The sequence below is a fragment of the Hyaena hyaena genome, unplaced genomic scaffold, assembly GCF_003009895.1.
Source record: "Hyaena hyaena isolate Hyena2069 unplaced genomic scaffold, ASM300989v1 scaffold_189, whole genome shotgun sequence".
NCBI lineage: Eukaryota > Metazoa > Chordata > Mammalia > Carnivora > Hyaenidae > Hyaena > Hyaena hyaena.
The window spans coordinates 2,675,430-2,698,754 of NW_024080821.1; the positions used below are offsets into that span (position 1 = coordinate 2,675,430).

The window sequence follows — 23,325 nt, forward strand, 5'->3', positions numbered from 1 at the left end:
CTGTGGGGCTAGGGTCAGTTCTGCCTCCTCAGGGCGCTCTGGAGGATGAGTTAGATTTATGGTCAGATCGAGAGGTTTAACAGTGACATTGGGAAAGCTTGGTTTCTGAATTTCATTCTGACTTGGAGATGGCACATTTCCTTCATGATGTGCTACCAGTTGAGAAGCGATCTCCTTAGATGGCTCTGGAGGCTGAGCAGGGGCCTCCTGCGGGGTGCGAGAAGGTTCTACTTCCTCAGAGGTCTCTGTTGGTAGAGCTGAGGCTTCCTGCTGGACTGAAGAAGGTTCTACCTCTTCAGGGGTACTTGAAGTCTCAACTGGGGCCTCTTGTGGGTTTGCTGAATTTCTATCCTTAAGGGACTCTGGAGGCTGCGACAGAGACCCCTGCTGGAGTGATGTTTCCGTCTCTTCAGGGGGCTCTGGATGCTGGGACTGAGCCTCCACTTGGGGCACAAAAGATTCAGCTTCCTCAGGAGACTCTAGATGACTTGGGGTCTCCTGCAAGGGTGGAGAAATTTCAGCCTTCTCAGAGAGGTTTGGAGATTGATCTGGTCCCCCTGGAAAACCCACAGGTAGATTCTTCTCAGGATATATATCCATTTTGGAATCTAAATAATCATCCAACTGTTGTTCTAGGTGTTTTTTATTTGCAAATTGGTTTGGAGTTCCAACAGCAACTTTGGCAAGTCTTTGATGCTGAGCTAGATCTTTCTTCAGGTTTAGGGGTGAAACAATAAACTTCGTTGGCTTTGAACTCTGACTATCCAGAGATGGAACAAGGATTTTAAATGATTGGTGATCTTCGGTCTGATCTAAACCGACAGTTTTATTCTTACTTTTGAGTTGAAGAGGTGGAGCTGTGGTCTGAGGAACCACCTCTGGGAGCCTTTGATGCTGGGTTAGCTGGTCATTCAGATCTTGATCTGGCCCTGGGGGCAGTTCTCCAACTGAATCCGTGTCCAGGAACGGAATCAAAGTTTCAGTCAACTCCATGGGCGGGGCCAACATCTGGGCTGGAGCAGAGGGCCCCAGGTAAATAAAGCCCCCCAGCTCAGCCGGGGGTGTCAGTGCCTGGGGCGATTCGGGTGGGAGATCGGAGGAGTGCGAAGACCAGGGCTCGGTAAGCTTCAGGGGGTCGGAGGTCAGCTGGGCAGGGTTCAGGGCCCACTCCGGAGGCTGGGCTGCCAGGACCAGCAGCCACAACGATTGCCACATAAGGGGAAGCAGTGGGCCACAAAGGCACAGCGGGGACATGACATGCGGAGGCTCTAGGGCACAGCAGCCCAGGCCAGTGGGGCGCTGGCGCCAAGCCCTCAGCGCGAGCCGGAGCATTATGGCAGTCCCGTGATGTGCTCACTGTTAGCAACTGCGCGCCCCTTCCCCGCCTACGTCCCACCCTTTATTTATGACATCTTTATTTACGCCACCTTTATTAGCTCCTTGGAGATGGGCTCCGCACCACCGGATCGAGCGCTTTTTCCAGAATCACTAGGGCCCAGGACTCCCTTCCCCCTGTAAAGTTCACCACCACCCCCGCCCCGGGGCTGCTCACAGCAAGGCAGGATTTAGACTCAGATCTGGGTGTCCCCGGACTCCAGCAACTCTGGCGGGCTGATTGGGTGGGGGAGTGGAGCTGAGCTCCCAAGGAAGCTACGGGACTTGGCATCCTGGGAAATTAAAAAATGCTAGTCCAGCTCTGGCAATTTGAACTCTTGTTCTTCAAAGCTTAAATCCGAGAGACATTCTTCCTCCCCCTGGCCATACTGCTTCCAAGAAAAGTAGCTGACCTGCAAAATAAGCACCAGTTAGGGCGATGGGGAGGGGAACGCAGTTACAGTTAGATATTCTAAAATGTTGCCATTTCCTCTAAATTCTCAATACCCACATCTGATTATTAATTCACCACTCTGACAGATGGGGGCTACCACTGAATCTGTGATGGCTCCAAAATGTCTCTAGGAGGGGTTCTAAGGGGCTGCTGAGCAATTCATTCTGGGAAAGAGGGCCTGAAACCAATTCTATCCCTTTATTTACATTGGGTGGGAAAACTTCCTCCATCTCATCTTGACTGGACATAGCTGTTGATCTAGAAAGAGTAACAAGGCCCCTTTTCAGAGGTCCACCCTGTGTGCCCACATGGAGAAGGCACTTAGCATGTTAAAGTCAGCATGTTAAACAATTTTCTTGAAATACTGTAACTAGCAACCCAGTTTACTTCCTTCACAGCCCTTTTTATAATGTATTTTTAGTCCTTGTTTATGGTCTGGCACAACCTCTAGCACGTAAACTGCAAGAGAGAGGGACTTTTTATCTTAATCCCAGGGTCTAGCCCACAAGAATGGTTTTTAAATGGAACTGATTCCAAGACTGGCCTTATGTAGGAATTGATCTGTTGTTATAATCAGGTTTCTGAAATCTTCAGCATCAGTGCTGAATCTCTTTCTCTCATCTTTCATATTTCGCAGGAAGCTACTTGTTTTTTTAATTAAAAAATTTTTTTTTAGAGAGAGAGAAGCGTGAGTGGAGAAGAGGGACAGAGGGAGAGACAGAGAGAATCCCAAGCAGGCTCCAGGCTCAGCACAGAGTCTGACATGGGGCTAAGCCCACAAACTCTGGGATCATGACCTGAGCCCAAATCAAGAGTCGGATGCTCGACCCGTGGGCCACCCAGGCACTCCAGGAAGCTAGACTTCTTTTTTTTTTTTTCAATTTTTTTGCCATTTATTAGCTTGAGAAAGGAAATAAGGTCAATATTGGACAATGATAAAATGGTTGAAATTTGATAAAGTTGAGAGTTTCCACTGGGTGTACAAGTTGTCAAGAAGAAACACCCCTTCCTTATTCATTGGAAGTTGTTGGCTCTCTGTAGAATTGCATTATCCATCGTGATGATGAGGAAAACAGGTATATACACTCTTTTGTATAAACAAAAAGAAACCCTGAGTATAAATTAACCAATGTAATATTCCTGACATCTGGATTTCTTGTTTCTTGAGATAATATATCCTATCACTTAAGCCATTTGTTTGGAATTTCTGTACCTTACAACTGATATCATTCTAATTGGTATAGCAAGTGTTGAAGAGTTGTTTTAGCATTACATTTATATTTATTGTCTAACCTCGAATCTAATATCAAAAAGTGTATTCAGATTAACCAATAAATGAAATATTTTCATTATTGAACCAAAGCAATCACTAAATTTTATTCATAAATGTATGAAAGAAGAATTTTTATTTCCTTTTTTCCCAAAGTACTCAGTAATCCATAGGGAAAAGAAAGAGGTGGCCTATTCAATTTAATATCTATAAAATTATACTTTTCTAGTATAAAGGTGAAAGAAAAATCATCTGTATGTTGTTCACAGTATGTATAATGCTTATTTTTAGAGTGATAGTAATAAAGATTACACATTAGTATTTTACCTAAGGATTTGTATAGCATTAGATTATGTTTCTGGTGATAGTGAATATTGATTTCCCAGCTTTTTCAAGAGGTTTTCAAAAGGTTTTACACAAACACACACACACACACACAATCCTCATTTCTAGCTGTCTTTTACTTTGTGGTGAAAAATAAAAGTGTGCTACTTTAAAAATTATCTGAAGTCGCCTGAGTGGCTCAGTCATTTAAACATCTGGCTCTTAATTTCTGCTCAGGTCATAATCTCACAGCTCGTGGGTAGGGCCTCATGTCAGGCTAGGGGCTGACAAATGCAGAGCCTACTTGGGATTCTCTCTTTTTTTTCATTTTGAACTCTTTTTTTTTTTTTTTTTTTTTTACAAATAGTTTATTGTCAAATTAGTTTCTACATAACACTCAGTGCTCATCCCCAAAGTGCCCTCCTCCATGCCCATCCCCCCCTCCCCCCCACATCCATCAGTCCTCAGTTTTTGTCAGCATTCAAGAGTCTCTCATGGTTTGTGTCTCTCCCTTTCCCCCACCATTTCCGCCCTTCTTCTCCCCCTTGTTCCTCCGTCAAGTTCCTCCTAATCCTCCTATACGTGCAAACATATGATATGTGTCCTTCTCTGCCTGACTTATTTCGCTCAGCATAACACCCTCAAGGTCCATCCATGTTGCTACACATGGCCAGATTTCATTCTTTCTCATTGCCATGTAGTATTCCATGGTATAGATAAACCACATCTTCTTGATCCATTCATCTGTTGATGGACACTTACAGGAAGCTAGACTTCTTAAAGCTGAACTTGGATAAGTCTGAAGTTTCCTTGACTGGTTTGATTTAAATTAAATTAAAGTAACTATTTTGCACGCGCTGGGGGGGGCGGGGGGAGCTTTCAGTGCTTTTCCAGAAAGTAACCATCTTTTCTTTCTCTACCCTCTTCCCTTCAAAACAAACTTTGCAACTGTAAGGTAAATTAAATATTCTGAAATCTAGGGGTGCCTGGGTGGCTCAGTCAGCTGAGTATCTGACTTCGGCTTAGGTCATGATCTCACAGTTCATGGGGTTGAGCCCCGCATTGAGCACACTGCTGACAGCTCTGAGCTTGGAGCCTGCTTCCGCTTCTGTGTCTCCCTCTCTCTCTCTGCCCCTCCCCTGCTCACGCTCTGTCTCTCTCACTCGCAAAAATAAACAAACATTAAAAAAAAATCCAAAAACAAAACTTCACAACTCTAGCCCCAAATAAAGTTCTCAACAACATGCAACACATTCTTTGGTCCTTTTCTGTTTGTTTGTTTGTTTTTAAACATTCTGTATGTGGTACATTAGTATTTTCTTTTAAAAATTACTTTGGTAACTTAATCCCTAATTCAGGGCATCCAGGTGAGTGATTTATAGAAAAGTTCTTCAGCAAGATATTCATGCAAGATATATGAGAGATGACAACATCTGGGTGATACATCCTATTTGAGTGGCACAATGGTTTCAAACACTGTGGTATAATCATATTTAAGGCCATAGTTACTCTGTTCCCAAATCCTTGAGATTCTGTTTGAGAGGAGCTCGAAAAGGCTTGTCCTCTCCTATGTCCACAACTATGGGAGCACTCTCTAAATCTCAAACAAGGCCAGGACTTCAGGAAAAGCCCCGGAAATTGCCTACCATCAAAAGCAGTTTCCTAGTTTCACACTTCTCAAAGGACCATAGTGCTAATGCCAAAGTCTTTCAGCTTCTGCTGGTTGCTTTACATTATGGCTACAGTGGCTATGTAGGCCTTGAGCTTTAATCTCCACATACTTGAATTAAATCCTGTAGCTTATCTTCGATACTGCCATCTGTGATCTCTTCATAGGGTCTGTATTCCACAGCTATTTTACCACTTTCTGAAATAAAAGTGAACAAGGATTGACCAAAAAAAAAAAAAAAAAAGAAAGAAAGAAAGAAAAGAAAAGAGAAAGAAAAGAAAAGAAAAGAAAAGAAAAGAAAAGAAAAGAAAAGAAAAGAAAAGAAAAGAAAAGAAAAGAAGAGGCACCTGAGTGACTCAGTCAGTTAAGCATCTGACTTCAGCTTAGGTCATGATCTCATGATTCGTGAATTCAAGTTCCACATTGGGTTCTCTGCTGTCAGGACAGAGCCTGCTTTGGATCCTCTGTCTCCCTCTCTCTGCCCCTCCCCTGTTCACTCTCCCTCTCTCTCTCTCTCTCAGAAATAAACATTTAAAAAATAAAGTCAATGAGGATCATTTCAGAATTTTTCTCATTCTAAAACTTGTATACAATGATTAGACATTCTTTTTATTTCTAAAAGCAGAAAATAAAAGCATTTTCCTAGAAGTTTTCTCATCTCATACTTCAGTTTTTGTCGTAACTATTGAGAAAAAATATATATGAAGTTAACGACTATGTGGTTCAAAAATCGCTATGATCTTAGAGATAGGAACTAAGGAATAATGACACAGGAAGTTAAAACTATGGAAACAAAAATGTTCAAAACCATGTAACTAAACAGTAAGGGATTAGGTAGAGGTCAATGTGAGTTCAAACCTGGAATAAAGACCACTGGACTATAGCTGACACCTGATATTCATATTAGAAACAAGGCAAGTTTCTATGCACTGGAAACAAAATCCCACCAGATACAATGAACAATGCTTTAGAGCAGGTGAGAGAGAGAGAGGGAAGGAGGAAGAGAGAGAGAGAGAAAGAGAGAGAGTGTGTGTGTGAGAAAGAGACAGAGAGAGAGAGAAAGAGGGAGGGAATGCGCTTGAACAGTTTATTGGCAGAACCTGGTCCGTGTCCCTTATAGACAATGCAATTCCCCTTAAGGCAAACTACAGTTACAAGATGCTGAGTGTGTACAAGGAATACTACAGCACGTATCGGAGAGGTCAACAACCCAAAGGTTTAGTTTGGTTCTTAAAGGTTGTTACTCAGAACTGACAGCTAATGGAGATTCTACCTGATGACCAGGGAAGTCAACCTTCACTGGAAGAGCTGCCCAGGCTGGAAGCCTGAGACCAATCCAGGGTCAACTCTCACAGGCAACTAAGGCCTCTGAAACTTAGCTAGGATTTCTTAGTCTCTAAGCCTGCAGGACTATGAAGCAGGGGAGCAATTGTTTGGGGACTCTCTACTAATTATAAAATTTCCTTTCAGCACAGCCTGTAACATTCACACACATTGTAGAACTCAATAGGGAACACAATGCTATTCAATAGCATGACCGCTTTCGAGATTCACAAAAATGTAGCTGATCCTGATCTAAGAATCATATTCACCCAATATGTCATTTCTAGAAACAAAAATTGAAGCTGACCTGATTCCAAAAACACAATCTAATGAATTCTCCAACAGGATAACAATGATGATAACAAGTTAACATATTTTCTCTGCTTACCGTGTTCCTGTTTCAGGGATAGTTCTAAACTTTTTCATCATCTCATTTGCTCTTACAGTTCATCTCCCATGAGGTAAGTTGAATTATTATGTTTACTTTGCAGATAAAGAAATGGCAGCTTAGAAAGATAAAATACTTCAGATCTTACTATAAAACCTAAAATTAGATAGGAAATCTAGGAGACAGAGTTAAGATTCAACACTAGATGTCCAAAGCTTAAAAGTTTATTTTTTTTTTAATTATTTGAGAGAGGGAGAGCATGTGGGCATAAGGGAGCAGGGGAAAGGCAGAGAGAGAGGGGGAGAGAGAGAATCCCAACCAGGCTCCACGCTGTCAGCACAGAGCCCGACTTGGGGCTCAATCTCACAAACCGTGAGATCATGACCTGAGCTGAAATCAATAGTTGGATGCTTAATGGATTGAGCCACCCAGGCGCCCCTAAAGCTTATAATCATCATACTATTGTGTATTATGAGCAAACAATCAAGAAAGAAGACTGAGTCAAACACTTTCTGTGTGGACAGAGGCAAATCACTATATATCTATACACTGGGGACAGAAATATTTGCATTTCTCACAAATGCCACAAAGAACATATTTGAGACTACTGCTCTGAAAGCATTTGGTGAGTAAAAGAATATGAAGTGTTTTCATCCAACTGACTTTTCACAATGAGTGTATTTGCTCACTGAAACTGACGTACCGTAAGGACAATCAAAGATGTCTTACCTAAAACCACGATCAACAGTTTCTGGAATGCGTCTGACATAGCCCTCTGAATAGCAAGCTTCTGGGTGGTCTTCCTTTTCGTAAGAAATGATAATGGCCCTAAATCCAACCAAAACAAATGGACTGAAAAATGCCTATCTGAATGATAACTGATTTGAGAGTTAAATGTTTAAAAGTGAAAATACATCCATGATTCTTAGTTCATTACCTTAGCAACTAAGGGCAGGCACAACACAAGGCTGAACAGCTCTGCTGTGGGCACGTCCTGACAGGGCACACTGTTACTGCCCTGATCTATTTCAGAAGTGCCACAAGGGAGATGCAAGCTCGGACAGTGGCACAGGTGTCACATCACTCACAGATTGCAAACAGAGAGGCTGAAACTAGACTCCTACAGACCCTACCCTCCTGTGCGTCAAGGGCTGGAGTCACACGGGGAGGTCTGGTGGTAGTGCATGTGACCCCCCTTCTCCCTCTGCCCCCCACCCCCATCTCTTCCTGGGCACCACCCCAGGGAGCCTACTCCACCCCATTTACTAACAGCCCTGACCCTCCCTTAAAACCCTAAGCCTAAGTGCTGTGGACACTGAAAAAACACAGTACCAATTGGAATACCTTTCCTAGGAATCTGGATTTGACTCTTTAGACTCCAGCCCTTTTATAGGAGGCAAAGGACTCAACATTTACACAAGAGTTTATTTAAATCTTTAGATGATGACTGCAGGCTGCAAGAGATCTGTATTTGAAGGACTATTTTAGCACAAGGCAAATTCTTTTTTTTTTTAATGTTTTATTTATTTCTAGGAGAGTGAGAGAGACAGCGTGAACAGGGGAGGGTCAAAGAGAGAGGGAGTGACAGACTCTGAAACAGGCTCCAGGCTCTGAGCTGGCAGTCAGCACAGAGCCCGACGCGGGGCTTGAACCCACGAACCGCGAGATCATGACCTAAGCAAAAGTCGGACGCTTAACCGACTAAGCCACCCAGGCGCCCCAGCACGAGGCAAATTCTTAACCAAAAATGGGAAAAACATTACTTCCCTCCTCCTAAACTTCTTGGCAGAAAAGTCAGCCTTAGGATTTTCAAGTTAAAGGTTCTTTCAGGTATTGCCTAAGATAAAAGCCTATGCTGTAGGCCAGAAAAACTCTGCTTAGGGCTTTAGTTGCTTAGCAAGAGAAGGGCTGGATGATGTATCTGAAAAGACAAGTTTTTAGAAAGAGAGATTCCACCTCCTCTTCCCCACCCCTCCTGACCCCCACTGTAAACAGACCTTCCTCCAGGTTATCCAAAGGCTCCTCAGCCATGCCAGCTCCGGGACTCCGGCACCCGTAGGATGGCAACACCACCTCTAAAGCACAGAAGAATTTCAGCCTCTGTTTCTGAAGTGGTGCTGCAGTATCTTCCTTCGCCCCTTCTTCAAGGTCAGAAAGATCCTGAAGCTGTTAGGATTTTAAGAGAAAGGTCCTTACTCGGATCTCAATGTAAGCTTCAAGATGTTTTGTTATTAGAAATGAAAACTAAACTCCAGCAATCCCAGCCCACAGTGGAGGTATCCTATAGCTTCAACATCTGCTAAGACTTGCAAATGGATTACTAGATAAAGACAGCTGGTTTTTACTATATCCCATACAAATACTGGAGAAAATTATGGACACCACCACCCAAGTTATTGCGATTATTGTTCATTTTAGGTGGCAGATTAAGGTACCTCCACTTAGAGGCCTCTCACATCTCCTCCCCACAACCCAGTTCCCTCCTCTCTAAAATCCAGGATTTCAAAGTTGGAATAACTAATTAGTCAAAGAAAACCTATAAAGTTTACCTTGATGATCCTTTTTGACCATCCATTGAAACCAAAGTAATAATTTGCCAATTCTTGGCACTGGGAGCTGTTTAGGGCAAGGGCCTGATGTTGAACCGCCTTATGTTTGGTGCCAAGACGAACCTAAAGACAAAAGAAATAGACCTGAAAATATCATAACCTGCCACAGAGGCTTATTTTGGATATGCCTGAGATTTCTCAATACCTATTTCATGGAGAGGGTGTGAAGATCAAACTGGAAACATCTTCAGAAATGAGCTTGTCATAAACCCTACATTTCCAGGGCCCTCGATTAATCAGAAGGTTTCCCTGATCTCTGGTGGTGAAAGTGATGATGAAAGCAACTAAGGAAACCCTCCAGAAGCACATCAGGGGTTGTAGGTAAGCAAAGAAGTAAATTGTTTTTGCTGTCCCATCGCATAGCTCCTGTTTGAGAATATGACCTGAAGAGCAGATAAGCTGGGCCTGAGAAGGACCTGAGTCTGCAGCAGCCTCCGCTCCCCAAGTTACTAACCCCTGTTAGAAGAAGGAATATACATACTTCTGTAAACTTTATAAGCAAATAAAACAATTAGAGGTTCATCTACCTTAATAAGCTTCTTTGAGAATCCTAATACCTCCAGTGTTAACTCTCTAAATAACTTACACACTACAATGAATTTCTTATATCCTCTAGTTCTTTCTTAAATGTCTCTTTCAATTTTAAGTGGGGTGTAGCATATTAATATATTCATAAAAGTTCAAATAATTCCAATAAAGTCAAAGTATTACTAATTCTTTATTGATTTGTTGGTGCAACTGGCTCTATCACTAGTTTATCAGTTCCTTAAGTGCCTGAAGGAACCATATTTTATTCTTTCCTCATTCCTAAAACCAAGCACAGGCCTATGGATTGAGTGAATGAATGAGTAGATAAGAAAATGAAATTACTTTCTCCAACTGAAGCTGCCTGCTGGGAAAGAGAAATGAAGATAAACTTTTAGATGTTGAGTGCTGCGGGGAAGGCTAATGGGGAGTCCGAGTGGGGCTGTTCTGGACAATCAGGAAGCTTCAGGAGCGCCCTGAGCCCCCGACTGGTTAAGAGAGTTGTCATATTGGAGGACCTTGCCACAGGGATTGTTGACAACCGTTTTCCTTCATGCTAGTGAAAAAAACTCTCAGACGCCTTAGGCCTTTCCTTGATTTTATTTTTAAGATGTTCTTTTTTTCTGTGTTTATAAAAGGTGAACAAGAAAACAACCAGAAACTACATATACTTGCCAAAGTATAAAAGAACACATAAGTAAATTGGGCAACAATTTCAGGAGGCCGGGGCGGGGGGTGGGGGGGTAGTAACCTAAGGCTTTGTGTCAAACAGATAAAGAAATCTAATGTGAATGCTCTCTCCTATCAACTATATATTGACTTTGGGCTTTCTGCTGTGATGGGCTTTCTGCTGTGAAATCTCAAAACCCATTTATGAAACGGGCTTAATGTCCAAATGAGAGGAAAACACCTCATTATTCACAACTGATACAAAGTAACTGTTTCATTATCTGTAATAGCTGAATGGCATTGTGACATTTTCACAGGATAGAAGCCTGCAAACTAAGGAACGTCTGACAGGTGATCATTTCAATCATAGGGAGTGGAACCAGGATTGAAGACAAGTGTTGAACAAGTGGAAGCAGCATACCTAGAGTCACATTTGAGGATTCTCAGATTCGATCAAGGTTAAATCAATGAGGAAAGGCATATGGGTAAGAACAGGCAGCCAGGTCGGTAGGAAGCAGCTAGATAAAGAAGCCAATTAGAGAAGGCTGATGAAGATGTACAATTACAAAGTGAAAGGTTTAGCAATCTAGGCCTCACTCAACAAAGGAAATGACATGGCCCTTGATAAGGAAATGGTGATTGAGTCAAGGTACATAATGAATATAATTCTGGGGCTCTGGAAAAGTAAAATGGACAGCATGTTGGTATGGAATAAAGTTTTTACGGTGTATTCAAGAATGTTTAAACCATTTTTCTGGGAATTGAAGGGAATTCTGAATAGGCAGTTTGAGAGTGATGATGATGAGGACGATGAAGCATCCTTTATAATAAAACTGATAAAAAAGTTTGTCATTTTAAATCCACAAAATAGAGGGGCACCTGGGTGGCTCAGTGGGTTAAGCGACCAACTTCAGCTCAGGTCATGATCTCAGGGTTCGTGAGGTCGAGCCCCACATTGGGCTCTGAGCTGACAGCTCAAAGCCTGGAAGTCTGCTTCCAATTGTGTCTCCCTCTCTCTCTTTCCCTCTCTTGCTCACACCCTCTCAAAAATGAATAAAAACGTTATAAAATTTTTAAAATCTACATAATAGTAAATAGAAACAAGACTCTTTTCGTGAAGCTTTATTAAATTAAGGCGCAGCAAAAACTGACATGGGGTTCAAAATCAGTAAGTTTGGGTTTGACCACTACCTTCCAGTTACTGTCATGAACCTTAAGTCTGTCACTTAACTATCGTGAGTTCGAGTTTCTTCGTCTGAAAAAAAACAAAACAAACCAAATACCCAGGGAAACCGGAGGATCAGTGTAGCAATGCATGGAAAAGCATTTTGTAAACCAGAGCGCTGTACAAACCCTAGCCTGTTAGTACTGAATTCAACACTTCCCCCCCGGGGAGTTGGGAATTTCTTACTTGGACCCACCTTCACTGGAGAATTCTGAAAAAGCTGCTTCTGGTCGCATGCCTTTTGCGCTCTGTAAGCATCCTTTGCTGAATAAAACTTGATGATGGCATAGAAACCGGGACGCGCCACTGCAGCGTTTGGGAAGACTCGCACTGAATACAGAAGGCCAAACTGGGAGAAGACTGTGAACAGAGAATGCTGTGGGGTGGTCCCACGCCAGGTTAAGTGCATGAAATTTCACGCCCAGGAAACAAATTTCATGCCCATTCCCTTATATTCCCTAAGCCCTCCTGCACAGGCAACCCAAAATACTTCTCATTTCATGAACAGACTTCTCTCTGAAATCCTAAGATTCGAGAAGCATTAGAAGGCAGCATGCAACTGCAAAGGTCGCCTCTAGAACTAAGATTCCTTTCGGCGGAGACTACAAGGCGCGCGAGGGGCTAAAGCCAGACTCGAAGATTCCCATCCCTCCCTCCATCCTGGCTCGACTCACATGCAAGGCCTCGGCCGTGGGTCCAGAATTCAGCTCCCACACCAGCAAGGTTTTGTCACTCTCGGTGGGAACCGCAAAAGAGAGCAATTCCGCCATCCCACCACCACTGCGCATGCGCGACTAGGTTTACGAGGGCCCGCGCCTTTTAAAAAGGGGCTCTTGCGAGGGGAGGGGCCAGCCCGCCGGGGGTGGAGCGGGGGGGGCTGCCCTCCCGACCTCTCCTTCGCCCCTCCCACTCTGGGGCGGGTCTCTGCTGCTACTTTCCCTCGCGCAGTTCCGTTGCCTCAATGTCGTCAGGTTTAGTGCTTCTAGTCAAGTGTATTTTCACAGTAGAGTCTAAAGGGTGAGCTTACAGGATCCCTGGGTATGGACAATTTTATAGCAGCCTGCTTCCTCTTCGCTCCGGGAGAAGATTTAGACTACTAGCAGTAAGTTACCTACTGAACTCTAAAAATCTACATTTCTTACGTGTGGGAAATGACCACTAAAGATGCCATCCTTTGGCTTAAGAATGTTTTCATGAATGTTAAATATGCAAAATCAAACTATAACTCATTAAGCCATTAATGAAATCCTTAAAAAGCATTCTCTGCTTTTCCTGCGTGATTTTGGTGAATGGGTATATGTGTGTGCTTGTGGGGGGGAGATGATGTGGGAGTTCGGCAGGCAGGGTAAGAAGGAGAGATAAATTCGGAAAAATCAAACAGTGAGGCCAAGTAGGGCACCAGTACTGGAGCTCATGGTGCTTGTGCAAAAGGGCCGTTCTAGGCATCCAAATAGTCAGCTATTTTGAAGACTAACACACTGAGAGGGAAAGTAGATCCTAATGATCCTTATTTTAATCCTAGAATGTCTGAGCCAGAAGGGACCTTACAAGATAAGTCTCCTGAGGTTTCTGAACAGTGGTCTTCAGACTTGTGTCCATCTGTGGTGAAGTTTTCACCAGTCTTTGCCAAAACAAGAAAAGCACAATATAATCAGGGTTTAAAAAAAATATTTTCATAAGACAAAATCGATTCCATTTTATTATCCCATAAATATGACCTTCATTTAAAAAATTATTTCAATGTTAATATTTTTATTTTTTTTAAATAGTTTTTGTCAAGTTGGTTTCCATACAACACCCAGTGCTCATCCCCACAAGTGCCCTCCTCCATGCCCATCACCCCCCTTCCCCTCTCCCCCACCCCCATCAGTCCTCAGTTTGTTCTCAGCATTCAAGAGTCTCTCATGGTTTGCCTCCCTCCCTCTCCCCCATGGTCCTCCGTTAAGTTCCTCCTCATCCTCCTATACGTGCAAACATATGGTATCTGTCCTTTGCCTGACTTATTTTGCTCAGCATAACACCCTTAGGTGCCATCCATGTTGCTACACATGGCCAGATTTCATTTGTTACTATTTATTTGTGAGAGAGAGAGAGAGTGCATGCGCAAACGGAGGAGGGGCAGAGAGAAAGGGAGACACAGAATCCAAACAGGCTCCAGGCTCTTCGCTGTCAGCACAGAGTCCTACGCGGGGCTCAAACCCACAAACTGGGCAATGATGACCTGAGCCAACCAACTGAGCCACCCAGGCGCCCTGACCTTCATTTTTCATGCTAAAACTTGTATGAGGAGGTGCTGATAGAGGATAGTTGTGATTAATACTCTTTATTGGGCTATTTACTCAAATAGTTGGCTTTGGGGGCACCTGGATGGCTCAGTAGGTTAAATGTCATTAAATATCAGACTCTCGACTTTGGCTCAGGTTATGATCTCACGGTTCATGGGTTCAAGCCCCGCCTGGGCTCTGTGCTGACAGCGAGGAGCCTGCTTGGGCTTCTTTCTCTCTCTCCCTCTCACTCTACCCTTCCCCCTCTCAAAATAAATAAGCAAAAAGAAATTGCTCACTTTGGAGGAATAACTGGGATCATGATACTGTTTCAAACCAAAACTTGTAGATTTTATTACCCATTTCATTATCCACTCATTCATTGTACTCATTATTTGTGGATGTCTCTGCTTCTCCAGGCAGCTGATGAACACCTCGAGAACAATAGTTATGTTTTATCTTCCTTCTAGTACCTACTCTAGCACTCCTACTATACTAGGTATATAGTAGGAATATATCTGGAATTAAATTTTTTTAATGTTTATTTATTTCTGAGAGAGAGAGAGAGACAGCGTGAGCAGGGAAGGGTCAGAGAGAGAGGGAGATACAGAATCCAAAACAGGCTCCAGGCTCTGAGCTAGCTGTCAGCACAGAGCCCCATGCGGGGCTCGAACCCATGAACCGTGAGATCATGACCTGAGCCAGAGTTGGACGCTTAACTGACTGAGCCACCCAGGCGCCCCCGAATATATCTGGAATTAAACATGAATAAATCAACATTCTTTGCACAAGGTATGCTTTAATAATTCCCCAACTATAAAAACTTCTTCACTGTGGTCCTCTCTTGGTTTGCAAATGGCAGTCAGGAACCAGAGGCCTGGGCCTGGGTGGCTACAAGGAGGAAGCCCTAGGAAACCATGTATTCCTGGGGCTCCGGTCAGTTCTTTTTTAAAATGGGAAGGAAAGAAAATAACGCGAAGTGGAGGCAAGAGGAAGAAGAAATGAAGAATTCCCAAGTGAGAAGTGAGGAACACTGGACTGACTCCACACCCGTCTCATCCCTTATAACATCCTGTCATCCAGTAGGAGAGTGGCCGGCCCGCACAGTGCAACCTCCATGCCGCCCTGTGGAGAGAAGAAGATTGGGTTCTTGCTTCCTACCTCCTACAGCGCTCAGTGAGTCTCTCACGCACAGCAGTGCTCAGAATCCCCTTCATCCCAAGTTCTCTGGTCTGGCCCCCAGTGGCCCCTTTGAGCTTTCCTTTAAATTTCTCTTCCTTTAAATATCTCCTCCCTGGTTCAGTATGCTCCCGCATTTTCAAATCCTCATCTCCACCCCCACCCCCGAAGGGGGAGCGCGCCATTTTACAGGGCTGAGAGTCACTAAACAAATGAAAAGATAAATAAATAAATAACCAATCCATCAGTCTATCTCGGGTGCAGCCGTTGACTCTCCCTCCAGAGAGGGTCATCTCTAATAGTTGTCAGTCGTCAGCATCTCTTCTACATTGTGTTTCTAGAGTAGACAAGACACTTAACTCTCTCCATCCTTACAGCCTCCTATAGAGGCAACCATTTATCATATATATGTATTATAAATGCATACATCTCCAGTTTGAAGCTCAGAAAAGTGAAGCAGCCATTGCACCACCTAACACTGGCAAGCTGACAGCTTTGGGGGTATCTGTATCTACCCAGCTGAAGAGCTACACACCTTTTGTAGAAAACGTGGCTGCCAGTTATGGAGAGGGGCCGCCTGTGGCCACCGTGATGGTTTTGCTCAGCTGCTCCTACCCCTAAAGCTGACTGAACCAAGTGGGGACACTGGGTCTAAACTGAACCAATCAGATTCTCCATCCCAGCCACTTGGACTGGGGATGAGACTAGCCAGCCTTCGTGGCTGCTCAGAACATTAGCCCATTTACATGGGGGCAGCCACGGTCTGTCCTGTGGAGTGCGGACTACTTTCTTGAAAGTAGTGAAGCAAATGCACGAGGAAGGAGAAACTTGTCAGGAAAAGCTCACTGACAGTCTTTGCTTTGTCACCATGTCCAAAGCAGTTTTAATATGACTGTTAATAAGTCCCAGGTCCGAGCCCTGCCGCTATCCCACATTTTCTAAACTGTTAGAAGGGGTCTGTTCCTTGCCTCCTGTCCCTTCTCTGCCTCTACATCCTTCTCGGGGCTCTGCCTGCAAACTTAGTCCCACAGTGCCCTCCTCACCAGTTCTTCATCCCTCCTGCTCCAGACACAATCTTTTTCACGCAGTTGNCGGTCTGTCCTGTGGAGTGCGGACTACTTTCTTGAAAGTAGTGAAGCAAATGCACGAGGAAGGAGAAACTTGTCAGGAAAAGCTCACTGACAGTCTTTGCTTTGTCACCATGTCCAAAGCAGTTTTAATATGACTGTTAATAAGTCCCAGGTCCGAGCCCTGCCGCTATCCCACATTTTCTACACTGTTAGAAGGGGTCTGTTCCTTGCCTCCTGTCCCTTCTCTGCCTCTACATCCTTCTCGGGGCTCTGCCTGCAAACTTAGTCCCACAGTGCCCTCCTCACCAGTTCTTCATCCCTCCTGCTCCAGACACAATCTTTTTCACGCAGTTAATGGTTGAGAGAAGATTGGGGCTCAGCAGTTCTGAAAGGGAGACAGAGAATATCCGTGAGAACACAGAGGACAGTCCCAGAGACTGAGGCAGACCCCAGCTCTCCCTGCACTGGCAGATGCCACCCAGGGGCAGATTAGGCAAGGACTCCCTCCCAGAGGCTCATTTAGACACCCCTACAATGGCTGCTGGCGGTCAAGGGTGGCCAGCGGTGGAGGCAGGAGGGGACAGGAGTAAATGTATGTTTACTACCACGCATCCTAGCTAGGGTAGAGGGTGGTTTGCTCCGTGTTTGAGGGTTTCTAGGGAAAGGAAATGTCAAAACAGGCAGCACAGAGGCCAAAGTAAATCTTGCCTAGTGAGAGAGGCTCTTCAGGTGAAGAGTCCAGGGATATTGATCAGAATACAAAGGAGGGAGTGAGGGACAAAGTCATGGGCCTGTGGAGCCTCCCGGGGCAGCTCTGAGGTGGGGAGTTTGCACTTGGCCTTTAATCCATCTGACTATCAGCCGAAGTCAGTACTTGATGGTTAGGGCTGAGCCTTCAGGGCCACCAGTCTGGCATTCAGCACTGGTGTTCTGAGCCTCAGTTTGCTCATCTGTAAAGTGGGGATCATAATACTTTCCAGCACATGAAAAGTTGGCATGTAAAGCGCTCAGTATAGAACACACTCTCAGTAAATGTTGGCCGCTGTGATGCTCTGCCACTAGCCGTGCGGAGCTTTCTGGAGCCCGCACACCTGACAGTCTCCTCACTTAATAGTGAGGAGCGTTACAGCCACTAGTCAAGTCCTCTGCTCAGCAAAGGTATTCCTGGACTCTGGGGGCATCCTGGGGCGTCAAGTGGGCAGAGAAGTCCTGTGAGTAGACCCCAGTCATTCTCTCACCTCTCCCGCCCTGGGACCCCAGCCAGACCTTTACAGTCCTCATGGCAAATGTTTTCCGAGTGACTCTGGTAGTCATTGCACCAATAGTGGCTGTTGATCTGAAAGATGCCATAGTCGAAGCTACCGTCTGCATTTTCATTCACCTTTGATAGGTTGAAGCTGCTTTCCACAAAAGCCAGGCACAGCCCTTAGGACAGGGAGAAGAAGGTTTTCGGAGGGCTTGAACCAGAGGACAAAGGAGATGGTGCAGAAAGGGAGAGGGAAGCAGAAGGAAGGAACAAGGCCTAAGAGGCTAGAGGGTGCAGGCTGGCCAGAAACACCCATTAGCTTCTCCCCTCGCCCTTCCATCCATCAGCCTGCCCCTCGGTACAACCACTAATCATACCTCTGTCCATCCATACCGCCTGCACTTGATGATCACCTACTGTGTGCCATGATCACCCAGTGTGTGCAAAGCCCAGTGAGGGACATTTAGCTGGGTCAAATGCAGCTAGTGCCTTCAAGGGGCCTCTAGTACAAGAATGATGATACCAAAAAAAAAAAAAACCCCACAACACAAGATAAAAGGAAGACAGCACAAGACAGGCATGTACAAAATCTGGGCAAAAGGAAGCTGGTGGCCCCACCATGGAGTGGGATGAAGCCTCTGCACCGTCTGCCCCCTCAGCTTAGAATGCTCTTCCCTGGACATTTGGGCGACCCAGTCCTTTGCTTCATTCAGTGCCACTTAATGTCACCTCCTCAGAGAGGTCTTCCTTGACTTCCCCTTCTAGTACAGTGTTACCTATCATCACCCTCCCCTGCTTTATTCTTCTGTGTAACATTTATCACCACCAGGAAAGTGCTTCATAGGTCTGTGTGTTCAACGGTTGGGGCCCACCTCTGCCCCTGGAATGTGAACGCCGTGACAGAAGGGGCTTTGTTGTTGTCTCTGTCGAAGCACCTGAAATAGTTCCTGGGGCAGAGTACATGCTCTGTTAATAATTGCGGAACGAATATAGAATGTTGGGAAGGGCTTCTTGGGGAGGGCTGCTTTTTTTTTTTAAATTTTTTTATACTTTATTTTTGAGACAGAGAGAGACAGAGCGTGAGCAGGGAAGGGTCAGAAAGAGAGGGAGACACAGAATGTGAAACAGGCTCCAGGCTCTGAGCTGTAAACACAGAGCCCCACGCGGAGCTCAAACCCACAAATCGCGAGATATGACGTGAGCCGAAGCCGGACACTCAACCGACTGAGCCACCCAGGCGCCCCAGGGAGGGCTGCTTTTTGAACTTGGCTTCAAAGGATGAATGATGGAAAGACGGGCACACAGGGCATGAGCAGGAGCGGAGAAGGGGGGAGTGCGGGAGTGTGAGAAAGCGGCACTCACAGTCACTCAGCGAATAGCCCTCAAAGCCATCCAAGTCCTCCTTGCGCAGCACGCTGGCCAAGTCACAGCGATTGATGAGCCTGGCCTCATTTATGGCAAAGAGGCAGCTGACCAAGGAAATGAGCAGTGTCCTCATCATCTTCGGAGGGAAGAAGACACAGCTGAGGGCCTGTGGTCCCGAGAATCTCCCAGACGCACTGCTGCTCTCCTCCGAGCACCTGAGGGATCTGGAGAGAGCAGCCAAATGTCCTCTCCCACTCATGGCTCCCCACCTGGCTATTTCTCTTTCCTCTCACCATTTCATACATTTTTACTACAGAAACTTTTAAAATCTATTTACAAGACAAGAGAGAGTGATGTCATGAATCTCCATGTACCCATTGCCCATGTCAACAGTGAAAAGCTGAGGCTGATCTCCTTTCATCATCTGTAGGTTTTCTCCTCCCTTAGCCATTTTCACTCTTGTAAAGGGCACCTGGTGGTGGTCAGCATTTGGGTACGAGGGTGGGGAGTTAGGCTGGCTAAGAAGATTGATGAGACCTGGACTTTACTGGTATTTGGGTGTGTGGATTTGAGGACGTGCCCTTGGAGGAAGGGCCAGCACACTGGGTGCTGATCTCCCCTCAATCCCACCCTCCCAGATGCAAGATATGTAACTTTTCCCAAGGGCATACCCTGCCTTGTGCAATTCCCGAGAGGCTGTTTAAAAGCTCTGCACTTTGGTTTCCACTCAAAAGTGCATCTCACAAAGCAATTAAAAGTGACCTCGCTGAAGAAATAAACTTCACTTTCTCACTCTGTGTGTGTGTGTGCGTGTGTGTGTGTGTGTGTGCATGCGCACACGTGTGTACGTAGGGGGAGGTGTGAGGGGCAGGGGCTCTGGATTCACATTGCCTGCATACAAAGACTCGGCTGCTGTGTGACCTTGGACAAACTGCTTTAACTCTCTGGGCCTCATCTATAAAATGAAGATAGGTTAATACCGACTTAATAGGGTTGTCTTGATGATTAAAGGAAATAATAAATGCCTCAATCTTGGTTTTGCATTCCCCCCAAACAGGAAGCAGGACTTCTGGGAAAAAGGTTGATTCCTAGGCTGGAGTAGGAAAGAGTATGAAGTAAGTCTGGAGTATCTTGTGCTAGAAAGTAAGGAAGCTCTCAAAAATATGGATTGGGGCATGTCAAATGGACATGAGAGCCAGCTCAGAGGGGCACCCACTGGCCAAATCTGGAACACTTTTTGGGTAACAGCTTTATTGAGATAACATTCACAGTACGTAATTCACATACCATATAATCACTTCATTTAAAGTGTACAGTTCAATAGTGTGTTTGCAGAGCTGTGCACGTATGACTGCGGTCAATTTTAAAACATTTTCATCAACCCAAGAGGAAACCCCATACCCATTAGCTGTCCCACCCCAATCGACCCGCCTCCAACCTCTGGCCACCACAAACCCACTTTCTTTCTTTTTTTAAAAATTTTAAATAGTTTATTGGCAAGTTGGTTTCCATATAACACCCAGTGCTCATCCTCACAAGTGCCCTTCTCCATGTCCATCACCCCACTCCCCCCCCACACCCATCAGTCCTCGTTTCTTCTCAGCATTCAAGAGTCTCTCATGGTTTGCCTCCCTCCCTCTCCCCCACTATTTTTCCCCTTCTTCTCCCCCATGGTCCTCCATTAAGTTCCTCCTAATCCTCCTATACGTGCAAACATATGGTATTTGTCCTTCTCTGCCTGACTTATTTCGCTCAGCATAACACCCTCAAGATCCATACATGTTGCTACACAAGGCCAGATTTCATTATTTCTCATTGCCATGTAGTATTCCATAATATAGATAAACCACATCTTCTTGATCCATTCATCAGTTGATGGACACTAAGGCTCTTTCCATGTTTTGGCTATTGTTGAGAGTGCTGCTATGAACATTGGGGTACATGTGCCCCTATGCATGAGCACTCCTGTATCCCTTGCAAACCCACTTTCTATCTCTCTAGATGTGCCTGACCTGGACAATGTTTTCAAGATTTATCCGTGTTGTGGCAGGCACCAGGATTTCATTCCTTGTGATGGCTGAATACTATTCCACTGTAGAGACAGACCACATTTGTCTCCATATTGATCATTTTATCCACTTGTGGGCTGTGGCTACTTTGGGACTATTATGAATGATGGTGCCATGAACATCCATGTACAAGTTCTCATGTGGACGAATGTTTTCATTTCTTTGGGCATACACTGAGGAATGGAACTCCTGAGCCAAATAGTACCTTAAAGTTTAAACTTTGGAGGAACTGCCTGACTTCAAAGTAGCAGCACATTGCCATCAGCAGGGGCAGTGAGTGAAGGTTCCAATTTTTCCACATCCTCACCAACACTGTTTTTAAGTTTAGTTATTTTGAGAGAGAGTGTGTGCACAAGCAGGGGGGTGGGGAAAGAGAGAGAGAGAGAGAGAGAGAGAATCCCAAGCAGGCTCCTCGGTGTCACTACCGAGCCTAGTGTGGGGCTTGAACCCACAAACCGTTGAGATCATGACCTGAGCCGATAGATATCAAGAGGCTCAACCAACTGAGTCACCCAGGCACCCCAACACTTGTTATTTTTTTTTAATTCAATTTACTTTTTTTTTTTTTTTAAATAGGCTCTGCCCAGTGTGGGGCTTGAAACCACAACCCTGACATTGAAGGTCACGTACTCTATACCGACTGAGCCTACCAGCCCCCGCCCCCTCCCCCCACCACAACACTTGTTATTAACTGTCTTTCTGATCATAGCTATCCTAAGGGGTGTGAAGCAGTATCACATGGTGGTTTGGATTTGCATTTTCCTGGGGACTAATGGTACTGAGTATCTTTTCATGGGCTCTTTGGCCATTTGTATCTCTTTGGGAAAACTTAGGATTCAGATCTTTTGCCCATTTGCTAGTTGGGTTATTTGTCCTTTTATCATTGAGTTGTAAAAATTCTTTATCAGATACATGGTTTGCAAATATTTCTCACATCCTGTGGGTTGCCTTGCACTTTCTTGATGGTATTCTTAGAAACAAAAGAATTAAATGATGATGAAGACTGCTGTCTCTATTTTTTCTTTTGTTGCTTACGTTTTTGGTGTCATATCTACAGAATTAATACAGAATGGTTTCTAAGGTAGACTGGGACCATTTGACAATCAACATAAATAATGACAGAGACAGGGGTGCTTGGCTGGCTCCGTTGGTGGAGTGAACGACTCTTGATCTCAGGGTCATGAGTTAGCACCCAACGTTGGGCCTAGAGCTTCCTTTAAAAAAATAATGATAGTGACAGATTATAATCTAGTGAAAGAGACAAGAATCCATGAGTCCTTACTAGTAATAATTAGACAAACAGATACATAATGGGGATGGGGGTGGAGCTCTTCCTGACAATAAGATGGTGATAAATGTGGAGGCGGTCGTAAGGTTGGAAAACCATCACTCTGCAACTACCAGAGATTAGTTTGAGCAAGAATCATCAATGGATACTGGGGCGCCTGGGTGGCTTAGTCGGTTAAGCGTCCGACTTTCGCTTAGGTCGTGATCTTGCGGTTCGTGGGTTCCGGCCCCGCGTCGGGCTCTGTGCTGACAGCCAGCTCAGAGCCTGGAGCCTGTTTCAGTCTGTGACTCCCTCTCTCTGTCTGACCCTCCCCTGTTCACGCTGTCTCTCTCTCTCTCTCCTAGAAATAAATAAAACTTTAAAAAAAAAAAAAAAAGAGCTAAAGGGTGGAATATGGTGGGAGAGGTGAAAGACGGTGGTGTTATCCAGAGAAACTATCTAGCCTGATTACCCCTGAGAGGCTTTGTTACATGCCATTAACAGTTCCGCTGGTCACTGCTTCCTGTTGCCGGGGGTTGAGGGGAGGGTGGGGGAAGAGCCGCAGCCTCAGATCCGCTGGGGTCAAGCAGCAATACAACCCGAGTGCGTCTGGGGATCGTCTGGGGATCGTAGCAACTTCAGGTCCGCAGAGTCCGCGTTGCCTCACCGCGCTGCAACCGCTTTACCGGCCGCCCGCTTCAGCAGGCAACTTTTCGCCCACGCAGCCGTCGCTTCACTGGGCACCGGCGACACTTCACCGGGTCGCCGCCACCGCCGCTTCAGCGGGCCCCGGGACCGCCTCCGCAGGCCTTGCGGAGGTTCACCGGCCGCCGCCGCCATGGCTGGTGCCGGGCGCAAGGCAGTTCGGTTTTTCCTGGCGCCTTCTGGGACCAGGGCACCTAGTTTAAAGTCAGCACCCCAGCCAGAGCTAAAAAGCACTGTCTTTCCAAGCCGAGGTTTTTTCTCTTCTCCAGGGACGGTTCTATGAGCAATCTCAGCCTTTCTTTCCTTTCCCCTGGACTCGCGGCAGCTCGC

General features: G+C 45.3%; 2 protein-coding genes across 8 annotated transcripts; both read right to left on the reverse strand.

Moving 5' to 3' along the window:
* Positions 1–1,362: 1,362 nt before the first annotated feature.
* Positions 1,363–12,610, reverse strand: RDM1 (RAD52 motif containing 1). 6 transcript variants are annotated; one of them, XM_039241129.1, is made up of 7 exons: positions 12,505–12,610; positions 12,027–12,206; positions 9,352–9,474; positions 8,800–8,968; positions 7,532–7,630; positions 5,204–5,289; positions 1,363–1,787 (listed from the first exon to the last, which is right to left on the reverse strand). In XM_039241129.1, exons 1-7 carry the CDS (start codon positions 12,598–12,600, stop codon positions 1,686–1,688), a joined length of 855 nt encoding a protein of 284 aa, XP_039097060.1. In that variant the 5' UTR covers positions 12,601–12,610; the 3' UTR covers positions 1,363–1,685. The 6 variants fall into 6 exon arrangements, with proteins under 6 accessions (XP_039097060.1, XP_039097061.1, XP_039097062.1 ...); XM_039241130.1 differs by lacking the exon at positions 7,532–7,630; XM_039241131.1 differs by lacking the exon at positions 5,204–5,289.
* Positions 12,611–14,907: 2,297 nt separating this feature from the next.
* On the reverse strand, positions 14,908–19,107 carry LYZL6 (lysozyme like 6). 2 transcript variants are annotated; one of them, XM_039241164.1, is made up of 4 exons: positions 18,952–19,107; positions 17,610–17,768; positions 16,650–16,728; positions 14,908–15,219 (listed from the first exon to the last, which is right to left on the reverse strand). In XM_039241164.1, exons 1-4 carry the CDS (start codon positions 19,088–19,090, stop codon positions 15,150–15,152), a joined length of 447 nt encoding a protein of 148 aa, XP_039097095.1. In that variant the 5' UTR covers positions 19,091–19,107; the 3' UTR covers positions 14,908–15,149. The 2 variants fall into 2 exon arrangements, with proteins under 2 accessions (XP_039097095.1, XP_039097096.1); XM_039241165.1 differs by lacking the exon at positions 14,908–15,219 and having other exon boundaries at positions 16,687–16,728; positions 17,582–17,768.
* Positions 19,108–23,325: the final 4,218 nt, after the last annotated feature.